Here is a 24,380-nt window from a genome sequence, read left to right as displayed (position 1 = left end):
TTTTATAAAAAATTTTAATAATATAATTAATAAGTGTCCCTTCTAATTTAATTTCTTGGCTCCGCCACTGTCACCAACTGTCATAATCCTTGTGCCACGGCCTTGGATTTTCTGAACCAACCCTCAGTCTTTCCAAGCCAACCGTGCGGCCTTAGATGCTTGTAACACGCCTTACTTGCACCTAAGTAAGCCTTTTGTGGAAGGGAGCTAGGAGAATCCACACACAAGAGAGACTTGGAGAGAACACTTGGAGAATGCTAGCTTTGTATTACTTGGGAGAAAGCTTACAACTCTTGGATACTTGGGTTCTTCGTTCTTCTTTGTTTGGCCAAATGAGGGCCTCCCTTTTATATAACCTTACATAGATTATTCTAGAACCATACTAATGGAGAGTGTTCTAGACACTTCCCCTTAACAAGAGTATTCTAGGACTATTCTAGAAGTACAAGTATGGGAAGGATTCTAGATCCTTCCCTTATCTTCTCAAAGGACCTATTCTAGAGTTATATACAACCTTAATGTCTACAATGTTCTATATTGTTCTAGAGTCTTCTAGGCAATTCTCCTATAGCCTTTCTTCTTGTAGCCCTTCTAGAGAGTTCCAGAACTCCCTAGCATCCTTCATGGTCTTCATACTTTCTCAAGTCTTCCAGGAGCTTCCAAGCCATTTCAATAGTCTCCTTTTCTTGAGACTTCCTTTTTGTAGGTTATTCTGCTTTGCTAATACGGCGGGGCGTGACATTCTCCCCTACCTATGCTCGCAACGCCCTCGTCGCGGCTCCTTCTTTGAAGTCGCAGGTTCTCTCCTTGACTTGCGCCTTCTTGGTTTTGCCTGGCTTGGTGGTTTTTCTTTTATGGACCCAATCGCCTTCTTGGTAGCGCCTTCTACCTTGTTCTTGTCCGTCCCCAACTTCATAGCTAATGGGAGTTGGAGTTTAGCATTCTCCTTACTTTCTGTTGACACCATGTAAGGCCCACCCTCCACGATGCACCTAATGTTGTTGCGAGGTAACTGTGCCACGTTGAACTCTCGCGATAACTCCATTTCCAGCACCACGCCACAGTCATTGACTTTTTCGCGCCACTCACCAAGGTCAAGCTCAACCCCTCGAGCCAGGCCCTCCATGGACTTTACCTTGGTGTTTTCCACCTTCATCAATCCTTGACCCCCGTCAAGGTTCAGACCAACCCTCTTGGCCTCTTCCGCATTGATGAAGTTGTGCGACACTCCGGTGTCGACCATGACTTCAGTAGCCTCCCCATTGATCTTGTCATCCCTGTACATTAAACCCTCATCCCCTTGGGTTAATGTAGTAGGCTTTGACTCGGTGGCACCAAGTTGCTGTAGAGATCCCATGCATATCTGCTCTTCTCTTTCTTCTCCTCCAGCATTGCAATGAGACTCCTCCTCTTAGGACAATCCCTTGCCCAATGTAGCTCATCGCAAAAGAAGCAGCTATGCCTGGGCTTCATATCCTTAGCCTTCTTGGCCCATTTACCCAAATTAGCAGCAATCTCCCTTCCGCGGTGCTCCTCTGTGTGAGTTACTCCCGACATTGTGCCCTTCCGTCCTCAAGTCACGACGCCTTCATAACCTTGCTCTGATACCAACTGTCACGGCCTTGGATTTTCTGAACCAACCCTCAGTCTTTCCAAGCCAACCGTGCGGCCTTAGATGCTTGTAGCACGCCTTGCTTGCACCTAAGTAAGCTTTTTGTGTTAGGGAGCTAGGAGAATCCACACACAAGAGAGACTTGGAGAGAACACTGGGAGAATGCTAGCTTTGTATTACTTGGAAGAAAGCTTACAACTCTTGGATACTTGGGTTCTTCGTTCTTCTTGGTTTGGCCAAATGAGGGCCTCTCCTTTATATAACCTTACATAGATTATTCTAGAACAGTGTTCTAGACACTTCCCCTTAACAAGAGTATTCTAGGACTATTCTAGAAGTACAAGTATGGGAAGGATTCTAGATCCTTCCCTTATCTTCTCAAAGGACCTATTCTAGAGTTATATACAACCTTAATGTCTACAATGTTCTATATTGTTCTAGAGTCTTCTAGGCAATTCTCCTATAGCCTTTCTTCTTGTAGCCCTTCTAGAGAGTTCCAGAACTCCCTAGCATCCTTCATGGTCTTCATACTTTCTCAAGTCTTCCAGGAGCTTCCAAGCCATTTCAATAGTTTCCTTTTCTTGAGACTTCGTTTTTGTAGGTTATTCTGCCTTGCTAATGCGGCGAGGCGTGACACTTGGCTGAGTAGCAAAACGAGCAAGAAAGTAGGCATTACAGGAAATGTGGGTTTTGACAACGTTTATTTAAAGGCTTTTTATTTGAATGCCACTTTTTATATTATCTAACGGCGTTTTTTTTAAGCATCGCTTTTTTCAAAAATTAAAACGGCATTGTTTTGATAATACAAGCGTTTAAAAACGCGTCCAAGCACACACTCTCACTTACCGAAAACGGGCTGGTGAATTACTAAGGGAAATAATAGCCCTAATCTCTCATTCACTCACTCAGTCTCTCACTCGTTCTCTCTCTCTCTCTCTCCAAACCCTCTCAACGGATCAAAGTTCGAAGCTCTCTCTTGATTTCGATTTTGAAGCTCCATCGTCTGATGTTCTCACCATCGTCTACTAAGGTAAGTTCGAAGTTTGATGCTCTCTCTCTCTCTCCACCTCTCTCTCTGAAGCTCTTCCTTCCCGATTTGGTTGATTTGGATTATTTTTGTTTGTGCAGATAAGGATCAAGAATTTTCATCTGTGCAGATAAGGATCGAGAATTGTTGTTTGTGCAGATAAGGATCGAGAATTGGAGATCATGGCATTGAGAGAAGGTAGAAAGGTTCAGATCTATACCCCTCTTCTCTCTCTCTCTCTCTCTTGATTATATAATCGACACTATTCCTCGTGAGTTAGTCAAGCTAATCTCCCTTGTTGGTATGAGATTCTTTGAGAAAAAAATTATTGGCTCTATATAAAATTTAGATTGTGCTTTCGGTTCTTTTTTTGGTTGCTGCACTGTTTTATGCCCAAATGATTGAATCCCTGTATTTTTCATTTTGTATACATTATATGAATTTCAACTACACTTGTCGTAATTCATTGATTATCTCTTGTTATATGACTTTTGATTTGATCTGAATTTTTTTCAGATCTAAGTCTTGAATCTGCGTTGAGTTTTGGTTGTCTTAGGGCTTTATGTTTTTTTTTTTGGGTTGCTGCTCTGTTATTTTGCTTCAATTATGCGGATTTTGTAACAAGTGTTGTTTCACGGATGCAATTTTAGACTAGTTAGAATTACGTTTTTTTTTTTTTTTTTTTTGCTTGAATTATGTGGATTTCATTTCTTCTATAAATTTTTTTATTCATTTCTCTGCATTTATTTTACCAACAATATCAGTAATAGACCATTGAGCCATAACCTAACTCAATCCCACTAACAACAAGTCATTTAGCACTTGGTACTTCTCAGTCAAATGAACTACTTCTCATAGCATTTTGATCAGAAACAAGAAGACAAAGCAACAAACAAAAAACCACCCTTCTCTATCACACATTGACCATAGAATTAAAAGAACCTCAATATATTGACAAACTCTTTCCATTTTCTAAAACCACCCTTCTCTACATAACTTTATCAATACATTGATGTCAAAATATTTGAAACATGGCTTACCAGAATATCATGCTGAACATTTTGGTCAAGAGCCAGAACAGCACAGACATGCTTAATGAACTCTAGTGCAGGATCTCCCATATTGGTATTATTAACTGGTGGATTCCCATCATGTTGGTTAGTATTAGACTTGCTTGTTCCCTTCATATGAAGAATGGTATCACAAATAATCCTTAGAAGTTTATCTGCAAAGTAAGAACTGATCTGCAAAATACAATTTACATGAACAGAATATAAGCAGCAGGAGGAATCAAGAACAATATTTTTGTTTTGGTTATGTTCTGTACTTTTTATTGTTTCAATGATGCAATTATTTGTAATCTGTGCAATTCCGTAAAATAGATACAACAATATGGGATTTGACAATAATTAGATGGTCTTTCTATGATTATTAAATCTTTTTAGGAAGTATGTGAATTGGATTGAAATATGAAATAGTTTTACATTTTCAATAAAATAATTAAAAAAAAATTATAATCAAGTTACTTTTATTATTATGTACTCTGACAGGTCATGCAAAAAGTGTTTGCACTATTGTTGGCAGAGTTTCGTAAGTTGGGTGCCACAATCATATTTGCAAACTTTTCAAAAGTTATTATAGACATAGGAAAGTCAGATTTATTATTGTGATAGTTTACTCAAAACTCTGCAATTTGCAAACTAGGTTGGTCTTTATTTCCATATTCCAGAAAGTTGTTATCAATAGGTTTCGTCTTTTGTCCTATCCTTTGTAATCCTTGTTTTATGTTTATAGAGATCTACTTCAGTGGATTGAGCTTGAACAATTGCAGTTCTGGCATTCGTTGCTTTTTATGGATCAGGTTAGCACATTGTGGTTTCTCCTCTATTATCTACTTTGTTTTATTTGTACTTTTCTACTTCATTTATTATGTATCTATGTTAGTCAAAATTCCTCTTTCAAATTTGAATTTGACCTCAAGGTCATGGAATTAATTTTAATGTATAAGCAGTGAGCACCATTACAAGTACAGCAAACTTCTGGTTGCCCTTGTACTACCATCCAAATCTCTGTTAAGAGAAATTCTGAAGTCTATTTGATGACTCAAATAAGTGAAGGCTAGAGAAATTTGAACAAAGGCTAGAAAAATTCTAATCCTTAGGCAGTTTTGAGGTTTAAAATTGGTTTCTCAAACTACATGTTTAAACTACATTTGTTAGGCATTCTGATAACAACCTTAGATTCCTTCTAGTTTTTTGGCAAAAGTTTCAAATTTAGTGTCAGATATTTTACAAAGAATATATAGTGCATTAAAGCCATGGAGTGTATCAATTGGTTCCAAATTGTGGTGCAGTAGTAAAATATATTCTGTTTTGATTCCATGTTCTAATAAATTTTTGTTCCAATTTTTCAATGATACTACAATTATGGTGGAATATAAGCTAGAATCAATAGTGAAACATTAGAAGGTATTTTTGAACCAGAAAACGGAATTGTGCATGATGAATCTCAAGTGGATATTGTTTCAAGTTGGAATATTGCTGAAAACTTACCTAAGGCAACTTAGGTAGTCACCCAACTATTTTTCTATGTCACCAATACTTTTAGGTCATGTTTGATTCACAAGATTAATAGTGAAGTATTAATAATCCTATTAAATTAGTGTGGTATTCACTGTCCAATTGGATTAATATCCATTGGGTTAATAATCCCACCCTATGAAGCACGGACACGCGACACGCGACACGACACGGATACGACACGGACACGCCGACACCCAAATTTTCAAAAAATGGGGGACACGACACGCTGGGACACGTTTAATATATATAATTAATTTTATTTATTATATGTCATAAAATTATTAAAAAATAATTAAAAAAACATTGAAATAACATAAAATTGCATTCCATTGTTTCAGAATTACAAATTTGTTCCTATAATAAAATTAATAAACACACATTATTATTAAAATTAACAAAACTAATAAAATATATATATATATATATTAACAAAACTAATAAAATATATATATATATATATATTACATATTAACAAAACTAATTAATAAATATATATATATATATTTTGAAATAAATACTGAAAAAAGATTTATTAACAAAAACTAATTAATAAATATATATATATATATATAAATACTGAAAAAAGATTTATTAACAAAAACTAATTAATAAATATATATATATATATATATATATATTCTGAAATAATAGAGGGAAAAAAATATAAAAAGAAAATAGAAAAAAAAAAAAGAGAGAGAGACCGAAGTCGAAGATGGACGAAGACCAGACACAGAGAGAGAGAGAGAGGAGACCTCGACAGAGAGAGAGAGAGAGACATCGACTGGCGAAGACCAGAAGAAGAAGGAAGAAGACGGAAGCTGAGGAAGGAAGAAGAAGACGTACCTTACGAGCGACGGCCGAGGAGCGACGAGGAGCGACGAGCGATGACGAGCGACGGACGAGCCCAGGTTCTCTTTCTCCTCTGTTTCTTCGCCTTCTCTCTTTCTCTTTTTGTTCTCTACTGACCTCTTAGATCGATTAGGGCTTTTGATCGATTTAGGGCAAACAAAATTTTTTTTGCTTTTTTACAGATTGACCCCAAAAATATTTTGTAAATTCTGAAATTGACCCTAAAAATGTTTTGTAAATTCTGAAATTGGCCCCGTGCGTGTCCGAGAGTGTCCATAACGTGTCCTGGACGTGTCCGGCTTCAGAAAAAATAAAAAAAAAATTGGACACTCTCTAGTGCGTGTCCGACACGTGTCCACCGCGTGTCCGACACGTGTCCAGCGCGTGTCCGACGCGTGTCCGTGTCCGACACGTGTCCGACACTGGTACGGAGCCCTCGGAGAGGTGTCCGTGCTTCATAGATCCCACCCTACCCCATTACTAATAATCCTACAAATTTGTTGGATTAATTATCCATTGAATTAATAATCCTAAACCAAAATGTTAAACAAACATAGGATAATTGGGCCAGGGATTAATAATCCTAATCCCATGCTCTAATCCACCCAATCAAACATGCCCTTAAGTTATAAGAGATATTGAAACATTACTTTATGCAATTTAATATGACATAGTTAAATTGAATCATTTAATCACAAGCTTCATCAACTACTATGTATTATTTTATATGATCTTCTTTCTTCATATTTTGACTGATATCACTGTCTTTTGGGCTGTTATATCGAATCACTTCATTTTGATTGTCTCTAAATTTATGTATATTCATGGAAATATGCATGAGAACAAATTGCAATTAAAGCATTTTTTAGGGATGGCAACTTATGCACTCCATCAATAACTGTTACAAATGCAGAAACTTTCGAGTCACACATGATAGAATATCTCAGGAAGCAAGTATGAAATAGGATTTAGTTACCAAAGCTTGTATAAGTTCTTAATTCCTCCTGCTACTTATATTTTGTTCATGTAAATTGTATTTTGCAGATCAGTTCTTTCTTTGCAGATAAACTTCTAAGGATTGTTCACAATACCATTCTTCATATGACAAGACATTAAATTAAATCAAAACTCATGGGGTTTGTCTTGATGTTTTTCCTATTATTTTTTGGTGAATGTTAAAATATGATTTGTGGATATGTTTTTTTATGGTTAATAGTGATTGGATATTAAATTGAATTGGAAAGTGAACTAATACTGTATTTGCTACTTGACAGCTTTTCATATAATCGGCTTACCTTTTGACAAATGTTCATTTGAATGCGAATGGGAGTTATTGTTTCATATTTGTGTTATTTTTCCACTTTATTACAGGTATTTTTTTAGTTCAACCAAATAGAATTTGCACAATTTCAAAAAAAATAAAGATATAATGGCATTTTTCAAAATGCCACTATATGCAAACGGTTCGATTTTTAAATTTAAAAAAAAAAAGCTACGACGACATTTTTGAAACATCGCAAAAAATTGCTGTGACGTCACTTTATCGTTATGTACCACATTTAGTGGCGCTTTTTAAAGCGCCGCATTACGCTTTTTAAACGCGTTTCTAAAGCACCACAATGCTATAGCAACAGTCGTGCTTTCGGCGTTTGGTGCTAAGGGTCATAAAAAGAATTAGTGGCGTTTTTGACACCTCAACTTAATTTCCTTCGGTGTAAGTACCATACTCATTGCGACAAGCTACAAAGATGTAACTACATGCAAACTCTGGAACAAATAGCAAAAATAATAAAAATAACAAAAAAAAGGACCAAACACAAGACAGCTTGCAATTGACTGTTTCTTGCAATTTGCTAAAACAAACACAAAACTACATAGAAAAATAAAAGAAAAGCATCATGGAGCTTTTCTCTTCTAAGCAAATGCATAAATTGCATGGCCTAACTCATTGTGCATAAAAAGAAAATAGCTAAGGTAAACATTCATCTTTGACACAGTTAAATTTGACCGAGTTTGATGGTTTAGAAACATTAACTATGATGGACCTTGTAGCTCAAAATGTTCATAATTGCTTGTATTCCCGCCAACAACAGTAGAACAGAGGCTGTAACAACCGAGATAGATCTCCACGGATTGCTAAAATATTTACGCCTCAAAGATGCCCAGTGGCTTCTATAGTAGGCCTCCACATCTCTGAATTGCTTAGAGAGGTAAAGATCTCTAATATTGAACTCAACATTTTCTCCCAATTTTTTGAAAAGATGAGCAATACGTAGATCATTGTAGGAGGAATTGGCGATAATTCCATCATCACAAAGGAATGTAACGTCTCTCGCTGAGTTGATGAGACAACTCATGAAAGCAATATATGCAGAAAAACATGTATGGGTATGTTGGAGGCATTGTTCTAAGGCGGCTCAATTGATTAAGGCGGTACTGGTGAAATCATTGATGGTTATAGGTTGGATTTCTAGCACCCCTTGGTCGAAATTTATCTCCAAGAAGCTATCAGTAGTGCTTTTGGCTGGGCTGAACTTGATCCCAGTAAGTCGGAGTTGTGTCACACATGGCATTGACCGATTACACAATGGGCTACTATATTCTTGTAATCCATGTGATGTGGAAGGAGAGCATATAGACCCCAACATTGGTTCAAAATATCTTGAGGGTTGGAAGCTTTCGTGAAACAAGTCAAGTAGATGATAGCGTTTCAAAATTTTTGGACTTTCAAGTGAGCTAAGAGACATTGGGAGAGCAGGGCGAAAGAATTTTAAAGGAGGCAAAGTAATATTGGTGGGGTTCTCATCTGAAAGAAATTTTCTATGGGGATCTTGGTCACCATTGCCAATAGAGAAATCATATAGCTTCTGAAGAACAAATAAAGGAAGTTGGTTTTCAAGCTTAAGGAGGTCTTTCATGAAGATTGGGATGTTGACATTTTCAGAACCTTGACTTTCGCAAACTTGATGTAAGAGCTCAACAATAAAGCAACCATCAAGTACCATCATATGAATGAAATCGTTGCTTGACATTGGAATGGGCTCTGAGTAACAACTTCTTGCGTCGCTCTCTAATCCTTTCATGGCCTCCCTTAACTGGCGTAAATCGACCCCCATTGCCTCTGTTCGAGAAAGTAGGGAACGAAGATACCGCCATTTGTAACCTTCAAATCTTTGGACCTGATTTTTGCCATGGTGATAAGGGCCTATTGACACCATTTCTGGGTCAATAGCAGCCTCGCAACTGATTTCTCTGAAGCTTTGAGGGGCTCTAAATATGCAAACAGAGCTCCTAATTTCCGAGATTTGGATTTCGCTTCCACCAAAATCTTTCAAGCGCTTTCGCATGAGAGCAATAGATGCATCATCAATGGATTCCTCTGTTTCATTAGTAGATCGAATTGATGACTCGTTGTTGCTATCTAATTCTTCTATTGTAATGCAATGACTCCTTTGTTTCATTAGTAGATGCGTCATCAATGGATTCCTCTGAATATTCTCCATTTTTTTTTCTCTTACCCCAACACTAATCAAAAACAATAAAGTAAAATAAAATTGTTAATTTCATACATAGGTACCTTCTACTTGCATGTAGCAAAAATAACAATAATAACATAACATGTCACTGATGTGGGGGTGATTATTCAATATTCTCGGAGTATGGACACGTGGTGCTCCATAAACTTTTGATTGATAGAGAGAGGTAGAGGCTTACAATTTATGTTGGGATGGGGGAACAACATAGGGGCTAAGTAATTGCTGATTGGTTTGAAGTATGGTCACGTGGTGTTCCAGGATTATTATTTAATTTCCCCACTGATGTGAAGGCTATAATTTTTTGCTTAGAAAAAGGGATTGGATTGTCTCCAATTGGACAGCCCAACTAAACCGTTCACTTCGGCCTATTTAGAGCCCATTTCGATAATCCGAACCGTTCAATGTGTAGCACTCGTTGAGTACTTCATCCCTACAAAAAATCACATTGATAAGATATCGATAGCCACTTGATCAGACCACATTTCTATCAACAAATTTTTTTTTTTTTTTTAAAAAGAAACCATAGTTACCATTGATAGAAATGTGAACTGATCATGTAGCTATGGATATTCGATCAACATGATTTTTTGAGGAATGAAATACTTGACGAGTTCTACACATTGAACAATTCGGATTGTCGATTTAGGCTTCGTGGTGAGCCCATGAAGATTCAATAGTACAATTTAGTCTGATTAGGATTGGAGACAAGCCTAGGCCCACAAAAAATTTAACTTTTATTACAAAGTGGCATAACTTTGTTATTCGTAATTTTAAGGTGGACACCTTAAATTTGTCATCCATGATTTTTATAACAAAATGACATAACATACTATAAATATTCATAATTTTCATAATAAAATACCTTGCTTGTTTCCACTTTTCAAAAAACACTTTTCAGAAAAATTCTACTTTTTTATTTTTCGTGTTTTTTTTGTTTTTACTGATTTTTTTTAATATTTTAAGCAATTTTTTTTTACTTTTTAGACACACCTAACATAAATATACCTAAAAAGTAAAAAAATTGTAAAAAAAATCTTTTAAAAATTCACTAAATATCAAAAATACAAAAAAAAAAAACAAGAATTCAGTATATTTTTTGTATTTTTATGTATTTATTAATTTTTAAAAATATTTTTCACAAATTTTTTTACTTTTTAGATACATCTAAGTAAGGTGCATCTAAAAAAGTAAAAAAAAAATGTTTAAAATTTAAAAAATATTCACTAAAAACAAAAAAAAAAAACACGAAAACCAAAAAAGTCAATTTTCAAAAAACTTAATCCAGAAAACTCAAATCAAACACACTGATTTCTTTTCTTATGATGTATACTTTTAAAATGCACACAAGGCCAGCCCTGAGTTATTCAGGACTTAAGGTGAAATCTTGAAATTGGGCAATGAGTTAAGGTGCACAACCTAACTTCGTCATTGATAACTTTTATAACAAAATGAGATAATACCTACAAATATTTATTACTTTTCGTATGATGTCCGCTTTTAAAGTGCACATAAGGCCCACCTTGAGTTATTCAAGAGACCCAAGGCAAAATCTTAAAATTTGACCCTTTATACATAATTATAAATAAAATAGAAAGTGTTTGGACAAAATGATAACTATTTATGATTTTCTTTTATTTGTTAATATCCACACAAATTTTACTTGCATATATGATCACCATAATTATATACTAAATTTAGTTTCTTAGATCAAGACATGAATAAATCATTACAATAACTAAAAATAAATAAAACTATGGTCATGTTTTAGAAAGGGGAAAAATATTGTCTTGTTAACATTGAATAAAATATAAAATTATAATATCAAATAAAATTTGAACAACCACAACAAATTATTAATTAAAGATTATTCAAATCATATTTTAGATGCAAACTCATTAAGCATTCATAATTTTTAAAGACCTCTTAGCTTAGATTGTGAATTTAACATAATTAAATGGAAGCCTTATTTTTTGGCCTACAAATACTATAAAAGCTAAGTTATACTTTGCCCCCTTTATGCTTGATTATTTTTTCACTTTAACCCTTCAAATTTATTTTTTCTCATTTTAGCCCTTCATCTTTCAAATTTCCCAATTTACCAAAAGCTAACTTGTGTCCAAAGTTAGATATAAAATGACAAGTTGACAACTACGTGGCATAGGAATATTCTATATAACTTACAAATCTGACACAAACTCAAATTCTAATATAATAATATATTTTTTAAGTTATGTGATAGTTAACATGGCATTTTTTGTCTAATCTTGAATAAAAATTAATTTTAGGAGTAAATTGAGAAAAAATTGAACCATAAAGGGCTAAAATAAAAAATAAAAAAAGAGGCTAAAGTGGGAAAATAACCAAACCTAAAAGAGATGTAATTTACCCATACTACAAGTGTTAAAATTAGTTGAGGTCTCGAATCATACACGAAATTAGTGAATTGATGTTGATCATTTTTCGACATGAATCCAATAATATAAATAATTAGTTATACATTTTAATTTTATTTCTATTAAAAGGTGCTATGATATTTTAAAATTTTTATGTAACTCCATCTAACTACAAAAGTAGATAAAATATGAATTTTAGTGTAATAATTTTTTTCATTTCAGATGCATATTTTTTTGGCAAAATCCGCTTTACCCCCTTTGATTTTGGTCATTTACACTTTACCTCCCTATTATTTGGAAACAGTCACTTACCCTTTATGATTTTGGACTAAAGTACAACACTAATACTGTTAGCCAAAAATATAAAATGACCTTAATACCCTTCTACTTTTTTTCCTTTTCCTTTCTATTTTCTCATTCTATCTCTTCTATTATACAATTAATTTAATTTAATCACATAATTTTTCTAATTTCTTAACACTATTTCTAATTTAATCTCATACTACATTAAAACAAAAATATAATGTATAATATCATATAATAAAAAACATATATTATAAATATAAGTATATTTTATATATGTATATATATCTGAAGCAAGTAAACAATATATATATATATATATATATTATAGCAATTTGGATCGGTCGCGAGAAGAGGATTTTGGGAGGACGAGGAGGATGTGATTGTAGGTGAAGGAGTTGTGGCGGAATTTGAGGGATTGATGAGGGGCAAAATTGAAAGAAACTGAAGGGGAGGGTGGGGAAATTGAAGGATTTAAGGATTTCAGAGGCTTTGGAGGGGGTTAGGGTTAGGGTTAGGGTTTGGAGGTAGTTGGAGAGTTCAAAGAAGGGGTTGGAGGTGGTGGTGGTGGTGGTGGAGGAGAGGCTTTTGGTAATTTGTAGATGAGGTCGGGAGAGAGTAGCATCTGGTGTTGGTTTGGAGGTTGGGGGAGTCAACTTCGACGGCGAAGGAGTGGCCGTTGTTTGCTTTGACGACGACTCTGCTGCTGCATTTGGTGGCGAAGTGGCAACGGCGGCGGTGGTAGTGGTGGTGGTAGTAGTGGCGACGGCGGTGAAGAGAAAGATGGAGGAGGTGGTAGTGGTGGTAGAGCTTCATTGTTGGCTTCTTCTGTGGTCTGGTGGCAACGAGTGGTGGTACAGAGGTGGCTGGAGGTAGGAGAAGGTGGTTAGGGCTAAGGTTTTCAGAGTTAGGGTTAGATTCTAGGAAAAAAGACGATAGCGGAGAAAATGAAATTTTGGACAAATGTATCTTTTTACATTATATTTAAACTTCTAAATTAATTTTTGTCAATACTTTACTCCATATTTCTGTGTGTGTATGACAAATTTTGTTAATTTAGATGAAATAAATAATGACTGAGGTAAATTACAAAACAACTAAAATCACAATGGGTAAGTGACTATTTCAAAATAATAGCGGATAAAGTGTAAATGGCCTAAATCATAAGTGGTAAAGTAAATTTTGTCCTCTTTTTTTTTTGTTACTTATTTTAGAATCAATCTAATTAAAAAATATAATAATATGCTCTAAATTTTGTTTTTAAATTAAGAAAATGCAATTGATTGAAATCAAATATTTTATGAACCATTTTGACATGAATCTGAATTAACGCGATACAATTCCTAACCTTAGCCCCTAAATTTTTTTAAAATTTAGAGATCCGAGGTGACCACTTTTATCGTCTCAACTCAGGACTGACTTTGGGTTGGTTTGGTAAGGGCTCATTGGGCTTTTTTGGCTCAATGAGCCATAAAAGACAGAATAGGCTCATGAGCCACAACAGACAAAACATCTCATCCAACCCCATAATCATTACACTCTTCTCTCACAAAAAAATCAAAAAAGTCAAAAAGCCAAAAGCCCTTCCCAAACTAAGCTTTTGAGCCCAGGCTCATATAGTCAAAAAAGCCAAAAAGTCAAAAAGCCAATCCACTTCCCAAACGGAGGCTTTAAGTGCACATTATTGCATTACACTTCTATGCATAACAAAAATTTGGCCACCAATTTTTTCTTAAGGGAAGGTTTGGGGTTACATTCTTAGGAGTGGAATGGGAGATGAGAGTTAAATAATTGCAAGGATATGGTGGAAATTCAATTCTCCATATACTAATCTAACAATTGAACATTGATTTTTCTTCATAAAAACATAAAAAAGTGATACTAAACAATAATGAAAAAGAGGTGCTGATAGAAAGAAGCAAATATTACCTCAATATTCTTTTCCCTCACCACTATCACTTCGCGCATGAAACTCAAAGGTAGAGAGAAGAGAGACCCCTCTTTCGTGTCCAGCGCTCAACTAAAAAAGCTCGTTAAATAAAGGTTTTTTTTTTTTTTTTGGCCCCTTTTCCTGCAAGTTACCGCGTTATTCACATAGAAGCTGAAAGGAAGTTACCAAGAAATCTCTTCATCAGTCTCTAGAAATTATTTGATGAGATAAAGTATTTGAACCAATGTTGTTACATCAAAGAATTATTGTACCATGGATCTCCACGAAACTTCTTTCTGTTAAACTATTAATAATGGATTAATTATCTAGAAGTCCTATTGATAAGGTTAATATTCCATTAAGTCTTGATTTATTGTTTTTAACTCATAAAGTCTTATTTTCAAAATATTTATGTATATATATGATTATTTTACCCTTATGAAAAGGCGGAAGAAATTGAAAAGCATTAATTCATTGAGTACTAATAAAAAATATTAGGTATTACAAGTGCACCACATGATAATGTTATCTATCAATCACCAACTATTATGCCTCATGTCCAATATAAAATTGTGAGTCACACCCTTTTCATCAATCGCAAATATTTTGATAACCACCTAACCATGCCTCAAAAGTAATACATAATTTCTCTTATTCAAGTGGGTATTGCTAAAGTGGCATTTATTTTTATTTTGTTGTTTCAAAACTTAAAAGATCCATCACTTTTATTGTAAATATTTATTTTTAATAAAAATTATATTTTCGGAGCCTACACAATGAGATCTATCAAATAAGACCAATATTGAATATGAAATTTTATAAAAATAAAATATTATTTTTTTAGCTATATAAAACTAACAATTTCTTAGTTTGCAAAACTATTCAATAAAATTGAGAAATTTCTCAGTTTTTTTCAGTATTAACTTCTTAGTTTTTTTCAATATTAACTAAAAATATTATCAGTTTTAAAATTAGAAAAAACTCAATTTTAAAACTGAAAAAAAAATAAAAAATTTCTCAGTTAACTAGAAAAAAAAAAAACTCTCAATTTAAAAAATTGAAAAAATTCTCAAAAACTGATAATATTCTCAATTTCAAAACTAGAAAAAAAAAAAAAACTGAAAACTTTCTCAGTTTTGCACAAAAATGTTCCATATAATTATTTCGTCAAATAAATTTTTTTTCAAATGTCTTAGTTTCGCAATTGAGATATTTCTCAATTTGTTTATATATGTTTATTTGTGAGAGAGATACTTTATTTGTTTAAAATTTTAATTTATGATTAGAAATTAAGAAAATTGTAAATAAAAAATTAATATCATTGTGTTGATTCTATAAGTATAAATTTTATCAAAAATAAATGTATGTTGTTAAAATTTTGATATTTTGAAAATTTGAAAATCAAAGTAAATGCCATATTACCATACCCTTTTATAAACATTTATAAATGATGAACAATCATTATTTGAAAAAAAATTACATCTATTAAAAATTAATGATTTTGAAAGAACAACAAATATTATTTAAGACTTAATGGAGTATAAGATCATAAAATGAGACTTGTGTCCCTTATGCAAGTTGTCCACTTGTTAACTTGCTTTAGTCGAGATATGCATAAATTGTCTCGAATACCCGATTTTACCAAAAATAAAAAAAATAAAAATAAACCTTGCTACATTGCACCCAACAATTTCAACTTCAATGAAGACTTTTCTGAGGTGCTGGTGTTAGGAACACATACATACCCATCACAGAAATTGGAACGAAAGGTGCTGGTGTGAACACGTACATACCCATCATTAGGAACACATGCATGCCCATCACAGAAATTCGATAGAAAATGCATATGATAAGTTTTTTTCAAAGTGAATTCCACCGACGGATTTTGTCAATCCATGTATCTATCTTATGTGTTTATTTTTTTATTGGAAGAACTGGTTTGGGAAAAAAATAGATTTTTTTTTAAAATTTTGATCTAATTTTTAGATGGGACTCATGCGTTAAAGTTGGTGGGTCCATGTGACAACAGGTTCTTTGTCACGTAACGATTCACGTCGTATATTTGGTTGCTCAAAACCATTATCGGGTGAATGGAAAATTGATGACAAAGTGAGCTCCATGAAAATTGTGTATTTTGTGAAGTTTCCATAAAGAATGGGTTAAGGTTTGTTGTAGATCATTTCATCCTGGGAGATAGATGTCCATAATCTGTTAGCACTCAAGAGAGGACGAATCTGTCTTAAGGATATAGTGTTCAACACTGGACTTCATCTAAATATATGACAAAATAATACTGTAAGTAATTCGATTACTTTTTTGTTTTTTTGTTATTTTTCCTTTTTAGATTTTGGTTTTGTTTTTATAACAAAATACGAATATGTTTTTCTTAATTTATTTATATATATATATATATTGTTTTGATTTTTGTAATCAAATAGTTTCTCTCTATTCTTTAATCTATTCTTCGAATACAGTGAAGATTGTCCAACAATCTTAAGACAAAACAATTTTTTTTTTTTTTTTTTTTTTTGTGTGTCTTCATTGTATTAATAAAATTCGTCCTATAAATTTTTTTTATTTGAATCCAATAAAATAATTTTCTGATTTTTGTAACAAGAAAATTATTGCGCTGTGTTTTATTTTTCTGGTTTTAATAACTAGGAAAAATAAAATTATTTTGTATTATAATTTATTTTCTGGTTTTAGTAACTAAAAAATTAATTTGTGTTTTGGTTTTAGTTTTTCTGATTTTGTAATCAGATATTATGGCTAATGCAACTGAAAGTGGTACTTAAATTCCGATTTTACAATAACTCCAGTCCCTATCTAGAACCATGTTCAAGTTCCACTAAATCATGGAGAAAAATCATAAAAATTTAATGGCACCGAGTTTAAAAGATGGCAGCAGAAAATGTTGTTCTATCTTACAATTCTTAATCTTGCTTGGTTTTTCTGTGCAGAGGCTCCAGTACTTAAAGAGAATGAAAGTGATCGGCAAGTTGTTGCCACTGTAGACGCTTGGAAACATTCTAATTTTCTGTGCAAAAACTATATCCTCAATGGCCTAGACAACATGTTGCATAATGTTTATTGCCCTCTGAAAATAGCAAAAGAATTGTGGGATTCTTTGAAGGAAAAATACAAGACAGAGGATGTCGACACAAAGAAATTTGTTGTCGGTAAATTTCTGAACTTTATTAAGGTAGACTCCTAAACGGTAATTTCTCAAGTTCAAAGTTTTCAATTAATTTTGCATGATATTCATGTTGAGGGTATGGGTATGCCTTTGAGGGAGTCTTTCCAAGTCGCTGCGTTAGTGGAAAAATTACCACCGGCTAGGAAAGATATCAAAAATTATTTAAAACATAAACGCAAAGAGATGACCATGGATAAACTTATCGTAAGACTAAGAATTGAGGAAGATAACCGTAAGGTTGAAAAGAGGAATGGTAAAAATCCCACTGAGTCCAAGGCTAATGTAGTGGAACAAGTGCCCAAACCACATAGCAAGAAGAGAAAGTTTGCTAGAGATGGTCCTAAACAAAATGACAACAATGTCAATAAAAAATTCAAAGGAAAATGCTATAATTGTGGCAGGACAGGACATTGTGCCTCTAATTGCCGCTGCCCTAAGAAGGATCGCGGAAGTATAAACAAAAAGACCACCAATCAAGCTAATGTGACAGAATTAGATTACATTTCTGATGGACTAAATGACATCAATCTCTCTGCTGTGGTGTCTGAGGCTAACTTGGTTGGAAATCCCAAGGAGTGATGGGTTGACACTAGAGCAACTCGACACATTTGAGTTGACAAAAAGATGTTTACTATTTATAATGAGACTGCAAATGGTGAACAACTATTCATGAGAAATTCATCTACTTCTGTTGTGGTTGGACAAAGGAAAGTAATCTTAAAGATGACATCAGGAAAAGAACTAACCATCAACAATGTACGAGTAGTGAGCACCATGACAAGTACAACAAACTTGTGAATTTAATTCCTCTTTCCAATTTGAATTTAACGTAAAGGTCATGGAATTAATTTTAATGTATGAGCAGTAAGCACCATGACAAGTACAACAAACTTCTGGTTGCCCTTGTACTACCATCCAGATCTTTGTTAAGAGAAATTCTGAAGTCTATTTGATGACTTAAAATAAGTGAAGGCTCGAGAAATTTGAACTCGAAGGCTAGAAAAATTTTGATCCTTAGGCAGTTTTGAGGTTTTAAAATTGGTTTCTCAAACTATATGTCTCAACTACATTTGTTGGGCATTCTGATAACTCAACCTTAGATTCCTTCTAGTTTTCTGCAAAAATTAAAAAATTTAGTGTCAGATATTATACAAAGAATATATAGTGCATTAAAGGCATGGAGTGTATCAATTGGTTCTAGATTATGCTGCAGTAGTAAAATATATTCTGTTTTGATTCCATGTTCTAATAAATTTTTGTTTCATGCCTTCCTTAGGGCTTAGTCCCAAGGAGGTCATGAGTTCAATTCCCCTTAGGGGGGTTGAATTAAGAGAGTGCAAGCACTTAGGTGCTTTGCCAAGGGTGGGGAGATTTTCTCCCATAGGTGATAATCTAACAACTAGCAACTAACATTTGCCGATCAAAAAAAAAAAAAATTTGTTCCAATGTTTTTATGATAGTACAATTATGGTGGAATCCAAGCTAGAATCAATAGCGTAACATTAGAAGGTATTTTTGAACCAGAAAACGGAATTGTGCATGATGAATCTCAAGTGGATATTTTTTCAAGCTGGAATATTGCTGAAAACTTACCTAACGCAACTTAGGTAGTCACCCAACTATTTTGTTTTCTATGTGACTACTACTTTTAAGATATAAGTGATATTGAAACATTACTTTATGCAATTTAATATGACATAGTTAAATTGAATAATTTAATCACAAGCTTCATCAACTATTATGTATTATTTTATAGGATCTTCTTTCTTCATATTCTGACTGATATCACTATCTTTTGGGCTGTTATACAAGATCACTTCATTTTGATTGTCTCTGAATTTATTGATATTCATGGAAATATGCATGAGAACAAACTGCAATTAGAGCATCTTTGAGGGATGGCAACTTATGCACTCCATCAATAACCGCTGTAGTTGCAGAAACTTTCGAGTCACACATGACAGAATATCTCAGGAAGCAAGTATGAAATAGGATTTAATTGCCAAGGCTTGTATAAGTTCTTGATTCCTTATGATGCATATATTTTGTTCATTGTAAATTGTATTTTGCAAATCAGTTCTTTCTTTGCAGATAAATTTCTAAGGATTGTTCATGATACCATTCTTCATATGCCAAGACATTAAATTAAATCAAAATTCATGGGGTTTGTCTTGATGTTTTTACCTATTATTTTTTGGCGAATGTTAAAATATAATTTGTGGATATGTTATTTTGTGGTTAATGGTGATTGGGCATTAAATTGAATGGGAAAGTGAATTAATGTTGTATTTGCTACGTGGCAGCTTTTTATATAATCGGCTTACCTTTTGACAAATGTTTATTTGAATAGAAATAGGAGTTATTGTTTCATATTAGTGTTATTTTTCCACTTTATTACAGGTATTGTTTTAGTTCAACCACATAGAATTAGCACAATTTCAAAAAACACAATTAAAAAAATAAAGATATAATGGTGTCTTTCAAAATATCACAATATGCCAATGGTTAGATTTCTTTTCTTTTTTTAAAAAATAAAAAAATAAAAAAAAAGCTATAACGATGTTTTTGAAACGTCGCTAAAAGTTATTGTGACATCACTTTACCATTATGTACCACATTTAGCAGCATTTTTTAAAGCGTCACATTACGCTTTTTAAATACCTAAAATAATTTAACAACGTTTCTAAAGCCCCACAATGCTACCGTGGCTGTCGCATCTTTAGCGTTTGATGCTACGCGTCACAAAAAGAATTAGCGGCGTTTTGGACACCAATAATGGCGTTTTTTAAATGTTGCTAAAAGCCGAATTTCTTGCCGTGTAGGTACCATACTTATTACAACGAGCTACGAAGATGTAACTACATGCAAACTCTAGAACAGAGATAGCAAAAATAAAAAATAAAAATTATAAAAAAAAGGACCGAATACATAGTGACTATTTCTTGCAATTTGCTAAAACAAACACAGAACTACACAGAAAAATAAACGAAAAGCATCATAGAGCTTTTCTCTTCTAAGCAAATGCATAAATTGCATGGCCTAGCTCATTGTGCATAAAAAGGAATTGGCTGAGGTAAACATTCAACTTTGACACAGTTAAATTTAACCGAGTTTGATGGTTCATAAACATTAACTATGATGGACCTTGTAGCTCAAAATGTTCATAATTGCTTGTATCCCCGCCAGCAACAGTAGAATAGAGGCTGTGACAACTGAGATAGATCTCCACGGATTGCTAAAATATTTACGCCTCAAAGATGCCCAGTGGCTTCTATAGTAGGCCTCCACATCTCTGAATTGCTTAGAGAGGTAAAGATCTCTAATATTGAACTCAACATTTTCCCCCAATTTTTTGAAAAGATGAGCAACACGTAGATCATTGTAGGAGAAATTGGCGATAATTCCATCATCACAAAGGAATGTAACGTCTCTAGCTGAGTTGATAAGACAACTCATGAAGGCAATATATGCAGAAAAGCATGTATGGGTATGTTGGAGGCATTGTTCTAAGGCAGCACAATTGATGAAGGCGGTACTGGTGAAATCATTGATGGTTATAGATTGGATTTCTAGCACCCCTTGGTCGAAATTTATCTCCAAGAAGCTATCAGTAGTGCTTTTGGCTGGGCTGAACTTGATCCCAGCAAGTCGAAGTTGTGTCACACATGGCATTGACCGATTACACAATGGGCTACTATATTCTTGTGATCCATGTGATGTGGAAGGAGAGTAAATAGATCCCGACATTGCTTCAAAATATCTTGAGGGTTGGAAGGTTTCGTGAAACAAGTCGAGTAGATGATAGCCTTTCAAATATTTTTCTGTTTTGAGTCTTTTAAGTGAACTAAGAGACATTGGTAGGGCAAGACCAAAGAAATTTAAAGCAGGCAAAGTAATAATGGTGCGGTTCTCATCTGAAACAAATTTTCTATGGGGGTCTTGGTCACCATTGCCAATGGAGAAATCATATAGCTTCTGAAGAACGAATAAAGGAAGTTGGTTTTCAAGCTTAAGGAGGTCTCTCATAAAGATTGGGATGTTGGCATTTTCATAACCCTGACTCCCGCAAACTTGATGTAAGAGCTCAACAATAAAGCAACCATCAAGTACCATCATATCAATGAAATCTTTGCTTGACATTGGAATGGGCTCTGAGTAACAACTTCTTGTCTCGCTCTCTAATCCTTTCATGGCCTTCATTAACTGGCGTAAATCGACCCCCATTGCCTCCGTTCGAGAAAGCAGGGAACAAAGATACTGGCATTTGTAACTTTCAAATCTTTGGACCTGATCTTTGCCATGGTGATAAGGGCCTATTGACACCATTTCTGGGTCAATAGCAGCCTTGCCACTGATTTCTCTGAAGCTTTGAGGGGCTCTGAGTCTGAATATGCAAACAGAGCTCCTAGTTTCCGAGATTTGGATTATGCTTCCACCAAAATCTTTCAAGCGCTTTTGCATGAGAGCAACAGATGCATCATCAATGGATTCCTCTGTTTCATTAGTAGATCGAATTGATGATTCATTGTCACTATCTAATTCTTCTATTGGAATGCAATGATGTTCTGTATTCTCCATTTTTTTTTTCCCTCTTACTCCAACACTAATAAAAAACAATAAAGTGAAATAAAATTGTCAATAATTAAGTTAGAAGGGGTACTTATTAATTATAATTTTTTATTTTAAAAGAAAATCATGAGCAACATTAAGATAATAATAATTTTATGAGATAAATTTAAACATAAAAAATTATATATTCATTATTAATAAGAATAAATCAAAATTCTATAATAGTGTGGAATAGCTCGGTGTGGGATGATGATGTAAGTTTGCAATTTTAGTACAAAAAATTATGGATCAAAATTCCTAATTTTAAAAAATAAAAAAACGTCATTTATAGCACAAATTATTATAAAATCTATTTAATTTTTATTTGACAAAAAAATATTAAAGAGATGACATTGCTTATAAATTATGTGTTTTGAATGAAAATTATTAAACAGTTTTAGAGTACCATATGGCATTGCCTACGTGATGCTCAAAGCATAGAAAATCACAAATCACACTAAGTGATATGTCAACTACTTGAAAATAATAAGTTCATTATATCCAATCTATAATATTTTTCGCTACACTATTGATTTAAACTACTACATAAACAATACTACATAATATTCCCAAAGTGTCAAATAACTATTTGTTATGAACAATACAATAAACCCTTCACCAAAGAACATGTTAAGAAAAAAAAAGAATACATTTTATACATGATAATAACAAAAAAAAAAAGTTTTCAAAACTAAGGGGGGACACGTAACCCCCTAGCCCTGCTGTGCCTCCGCCCTTGGGTACCTTCAACTTGCATGTAGCAATAATAATAATAATAATAATAAAACATGTCATTGATCTGAAGGTTATAATTTTTGCTTATCACAAAAAAGGGACTGGATTGTCTCCAATTGGACAGCTCAACTAGGGCCCATTTTGGGTCCATATTGATAATCTGAATCATTTAATGTGTAGAACTCGTCGAGTACTTCATCCTTACAAAAAATCATATTGATCGGATAACGATAACTACTTGATCAAATCACATTTCTATCAACAAATTTTTTTTAAATCATATTTACCATTAATAGAAATGTGAACTAATCAAGTGACAATGGATATCTGATCAACATGATTTTTTATGAGATGAAATACTTAACGACTTCTACACATTGAACAGTTCAGATTGTTGATTTGAGCTTCGTGGTGGGCCCATGAAGGTCTAATAGTACAGTTTAGTCTAATTAGGACTGAAAACAATCCTAGGCTCACAAAAAATTTAACTTTTTTTACAAAGTGGCATAACTTTGTTATTCGTAACTTTAAGGTAGACACCTTAACTTTATCATCCATAATTTTTACAACAAAATGACATAACATACTATAAATATTCATTATTTTCATAATAAAATCATTACTTTTCTTACGATATACACTTTTAAAATGCACACGAGGTCGGCTCTAAGTTATTCGGGACTCGAGGTGAAATCTTCAAATTGGACAATGAGTTAAGGTGCACACATTGACTTCATCATTGATAACTTTTACAACAAAATGAGATAATACACTATAAATATTTATAACTTTTCTTATGATGTACGCTTTTAAAGTGCACATAAGGCTCGCCTTCGGTTATTCAAGACTCGAGGCGAAATCTTGAAATTTGACCCTTTATACATAATTATAAATAAAATAAAAAGTGTTTAGACAAAATGATAACTATTTATGATTTTTTTTTTATTTGTTAATATCCACACAAAATTTACTTGCATATATGATCACCATAATTATATAGTAAATTTAGTTACATAGATCAATACATGAATAAATCATTCCAATAACTAAAAATAAATAAAAATATGGTCTTGTTTTAGATAGGGGAAAAATATTGTCTTGTTAACATTGAATATTATAGTTAAATATATCAAATAAAATTTGAACCACCGCAACAAATTATTAATTAAATATTATTCATATCGTATTTTTAGATGCAAACTAATTAAGCATTCATAATTTTTAATGGCTTCTTAGCTTAGATTGTGAATTTAACTTAGTTAAATGGAAGCCTTATTTTTTGGCCCACAAATACTATAAAAGGTAAATTATACTTTGCCCTCTTTATGTTTGGTTATTTTTTCACTTTAACCCTTCAAGTTTATTTTCTCACTTTAGCCCTTCATCTTGTGTCCCAAATTAGATAGCAAATGACAAGTTGACAGCCACGTGCCATAGGAATATTTTATATAACTTATACCTCTGACACAAATTCAAATTCTGATATAATAATATATATATATATATATATATATATATATTAAGTTATGTGATAGTCAACATGGCATTTTCTATCTAATTTTGAAGAAAAATTAATTTTAGAAGTAAATTGAGAAAAAAATTGAAGCAT

At 33.2% G+C, this 24,380-nt stretch overlaps 2 protein-coding genes and 1 long non-coding RNA gene across 3 annotated transcripts; 2 read left to right on the top strand and 1 right to left on the bottom strand.

Annotated features, from left to right (window-relative positions):
- The first annotated feature begins 2,277 nt into the window (after positions 1–2,277).
- Positions 2,278–19,035, top strand: LOC114286582 (DNA polymerase epsilon catalytic subunit A-like). The gene is made up of 5 exons (XM_082890228.1): positions 2,278–2,642; positions 2,770–2,837; positions 4,190–4,229; positions 4,434–4,500; positions 18,889–19,035. The coding sequence occupies exons 2-5, from the start codon at positions 2,822–2,824 to the stop codon at positions 19,033–19,035; spliced, it is 270 nt and encodes an 89-aa protein (XP_082746354.1). The 5' UTR covers positions 2,278–2,642; positions 2,770–2,821.
- LOC145801204 (uncharacterized) lies at positions 6,975–7,336 on the top strand. The gene is made up of 2 exons (XR_014342303.1): positions 6,975–7,024; positions 7,115–7,336. It is a non-coding gene; the product is annotated as an uncharacterized LOC145801204 (long non-coding RNA).
- A 1,522-nt stretch (positions 19,036–20,557) lies between the features above and the next one.
- On the bottom strand, positions 20,558–22,006 carry LOC145788781 (UPF0481 protein At3g47200-like). The gene has a single exon (XM_082890227.1). It carries the CDS (start codon positions 22,004–22,006, stop codon positions 20,558–20,560), a length of 1,449 nt encoding a protein of 482 aa, XP_082746353.1.
- Positions 22,007–24,380: the final 2,374 nt, after the last annotated feature.

The sequence above is a fragment of the Camellia sinensis genome, chromosome 10, assembly GCF_055761805.1.
Source record: "Camellia sinensis isolate YWXY chromosome 10, ASM5576180v1, whole genome shotgun sequence".
NCBI classification, from domain to species: domain Eukaryota; kingdom Viridiplantae; phylum Streptophyta; class Magnoliopsida; order Ericales; family Theaceae; genus Camellia; species Camellia sinensis.
Note: the sequence above shows the minus strand (reverse complement) of the source record. Positions and strands in the feature narration are given on the sequence as shown.

Coding starts and splice junctions, on each gene's coding strand:
- LOC114286582 (XM_082890228.1), top strand. Junction 4,230..4,433: donor ACTATTGTTGGCAGAGTTTC/GTAAGTTGGGTG, acceptor TTATGTTTATAG/AGATCTACTTCAGTGGATTG. Junction 4,501..18,888: donor CGTTGCTTTTTATGGATCAG/GTTAGCACATTG, acceptor TTTTTATGATAG/TACAATTATGGTGGAATCCA.
- LOC145788781 (XM_082890227.1), bottom strand. CDS start 22,006: ATGGAGAATACAGAACATCATTGCATTCCAATAGAAGAATTAGATAGT.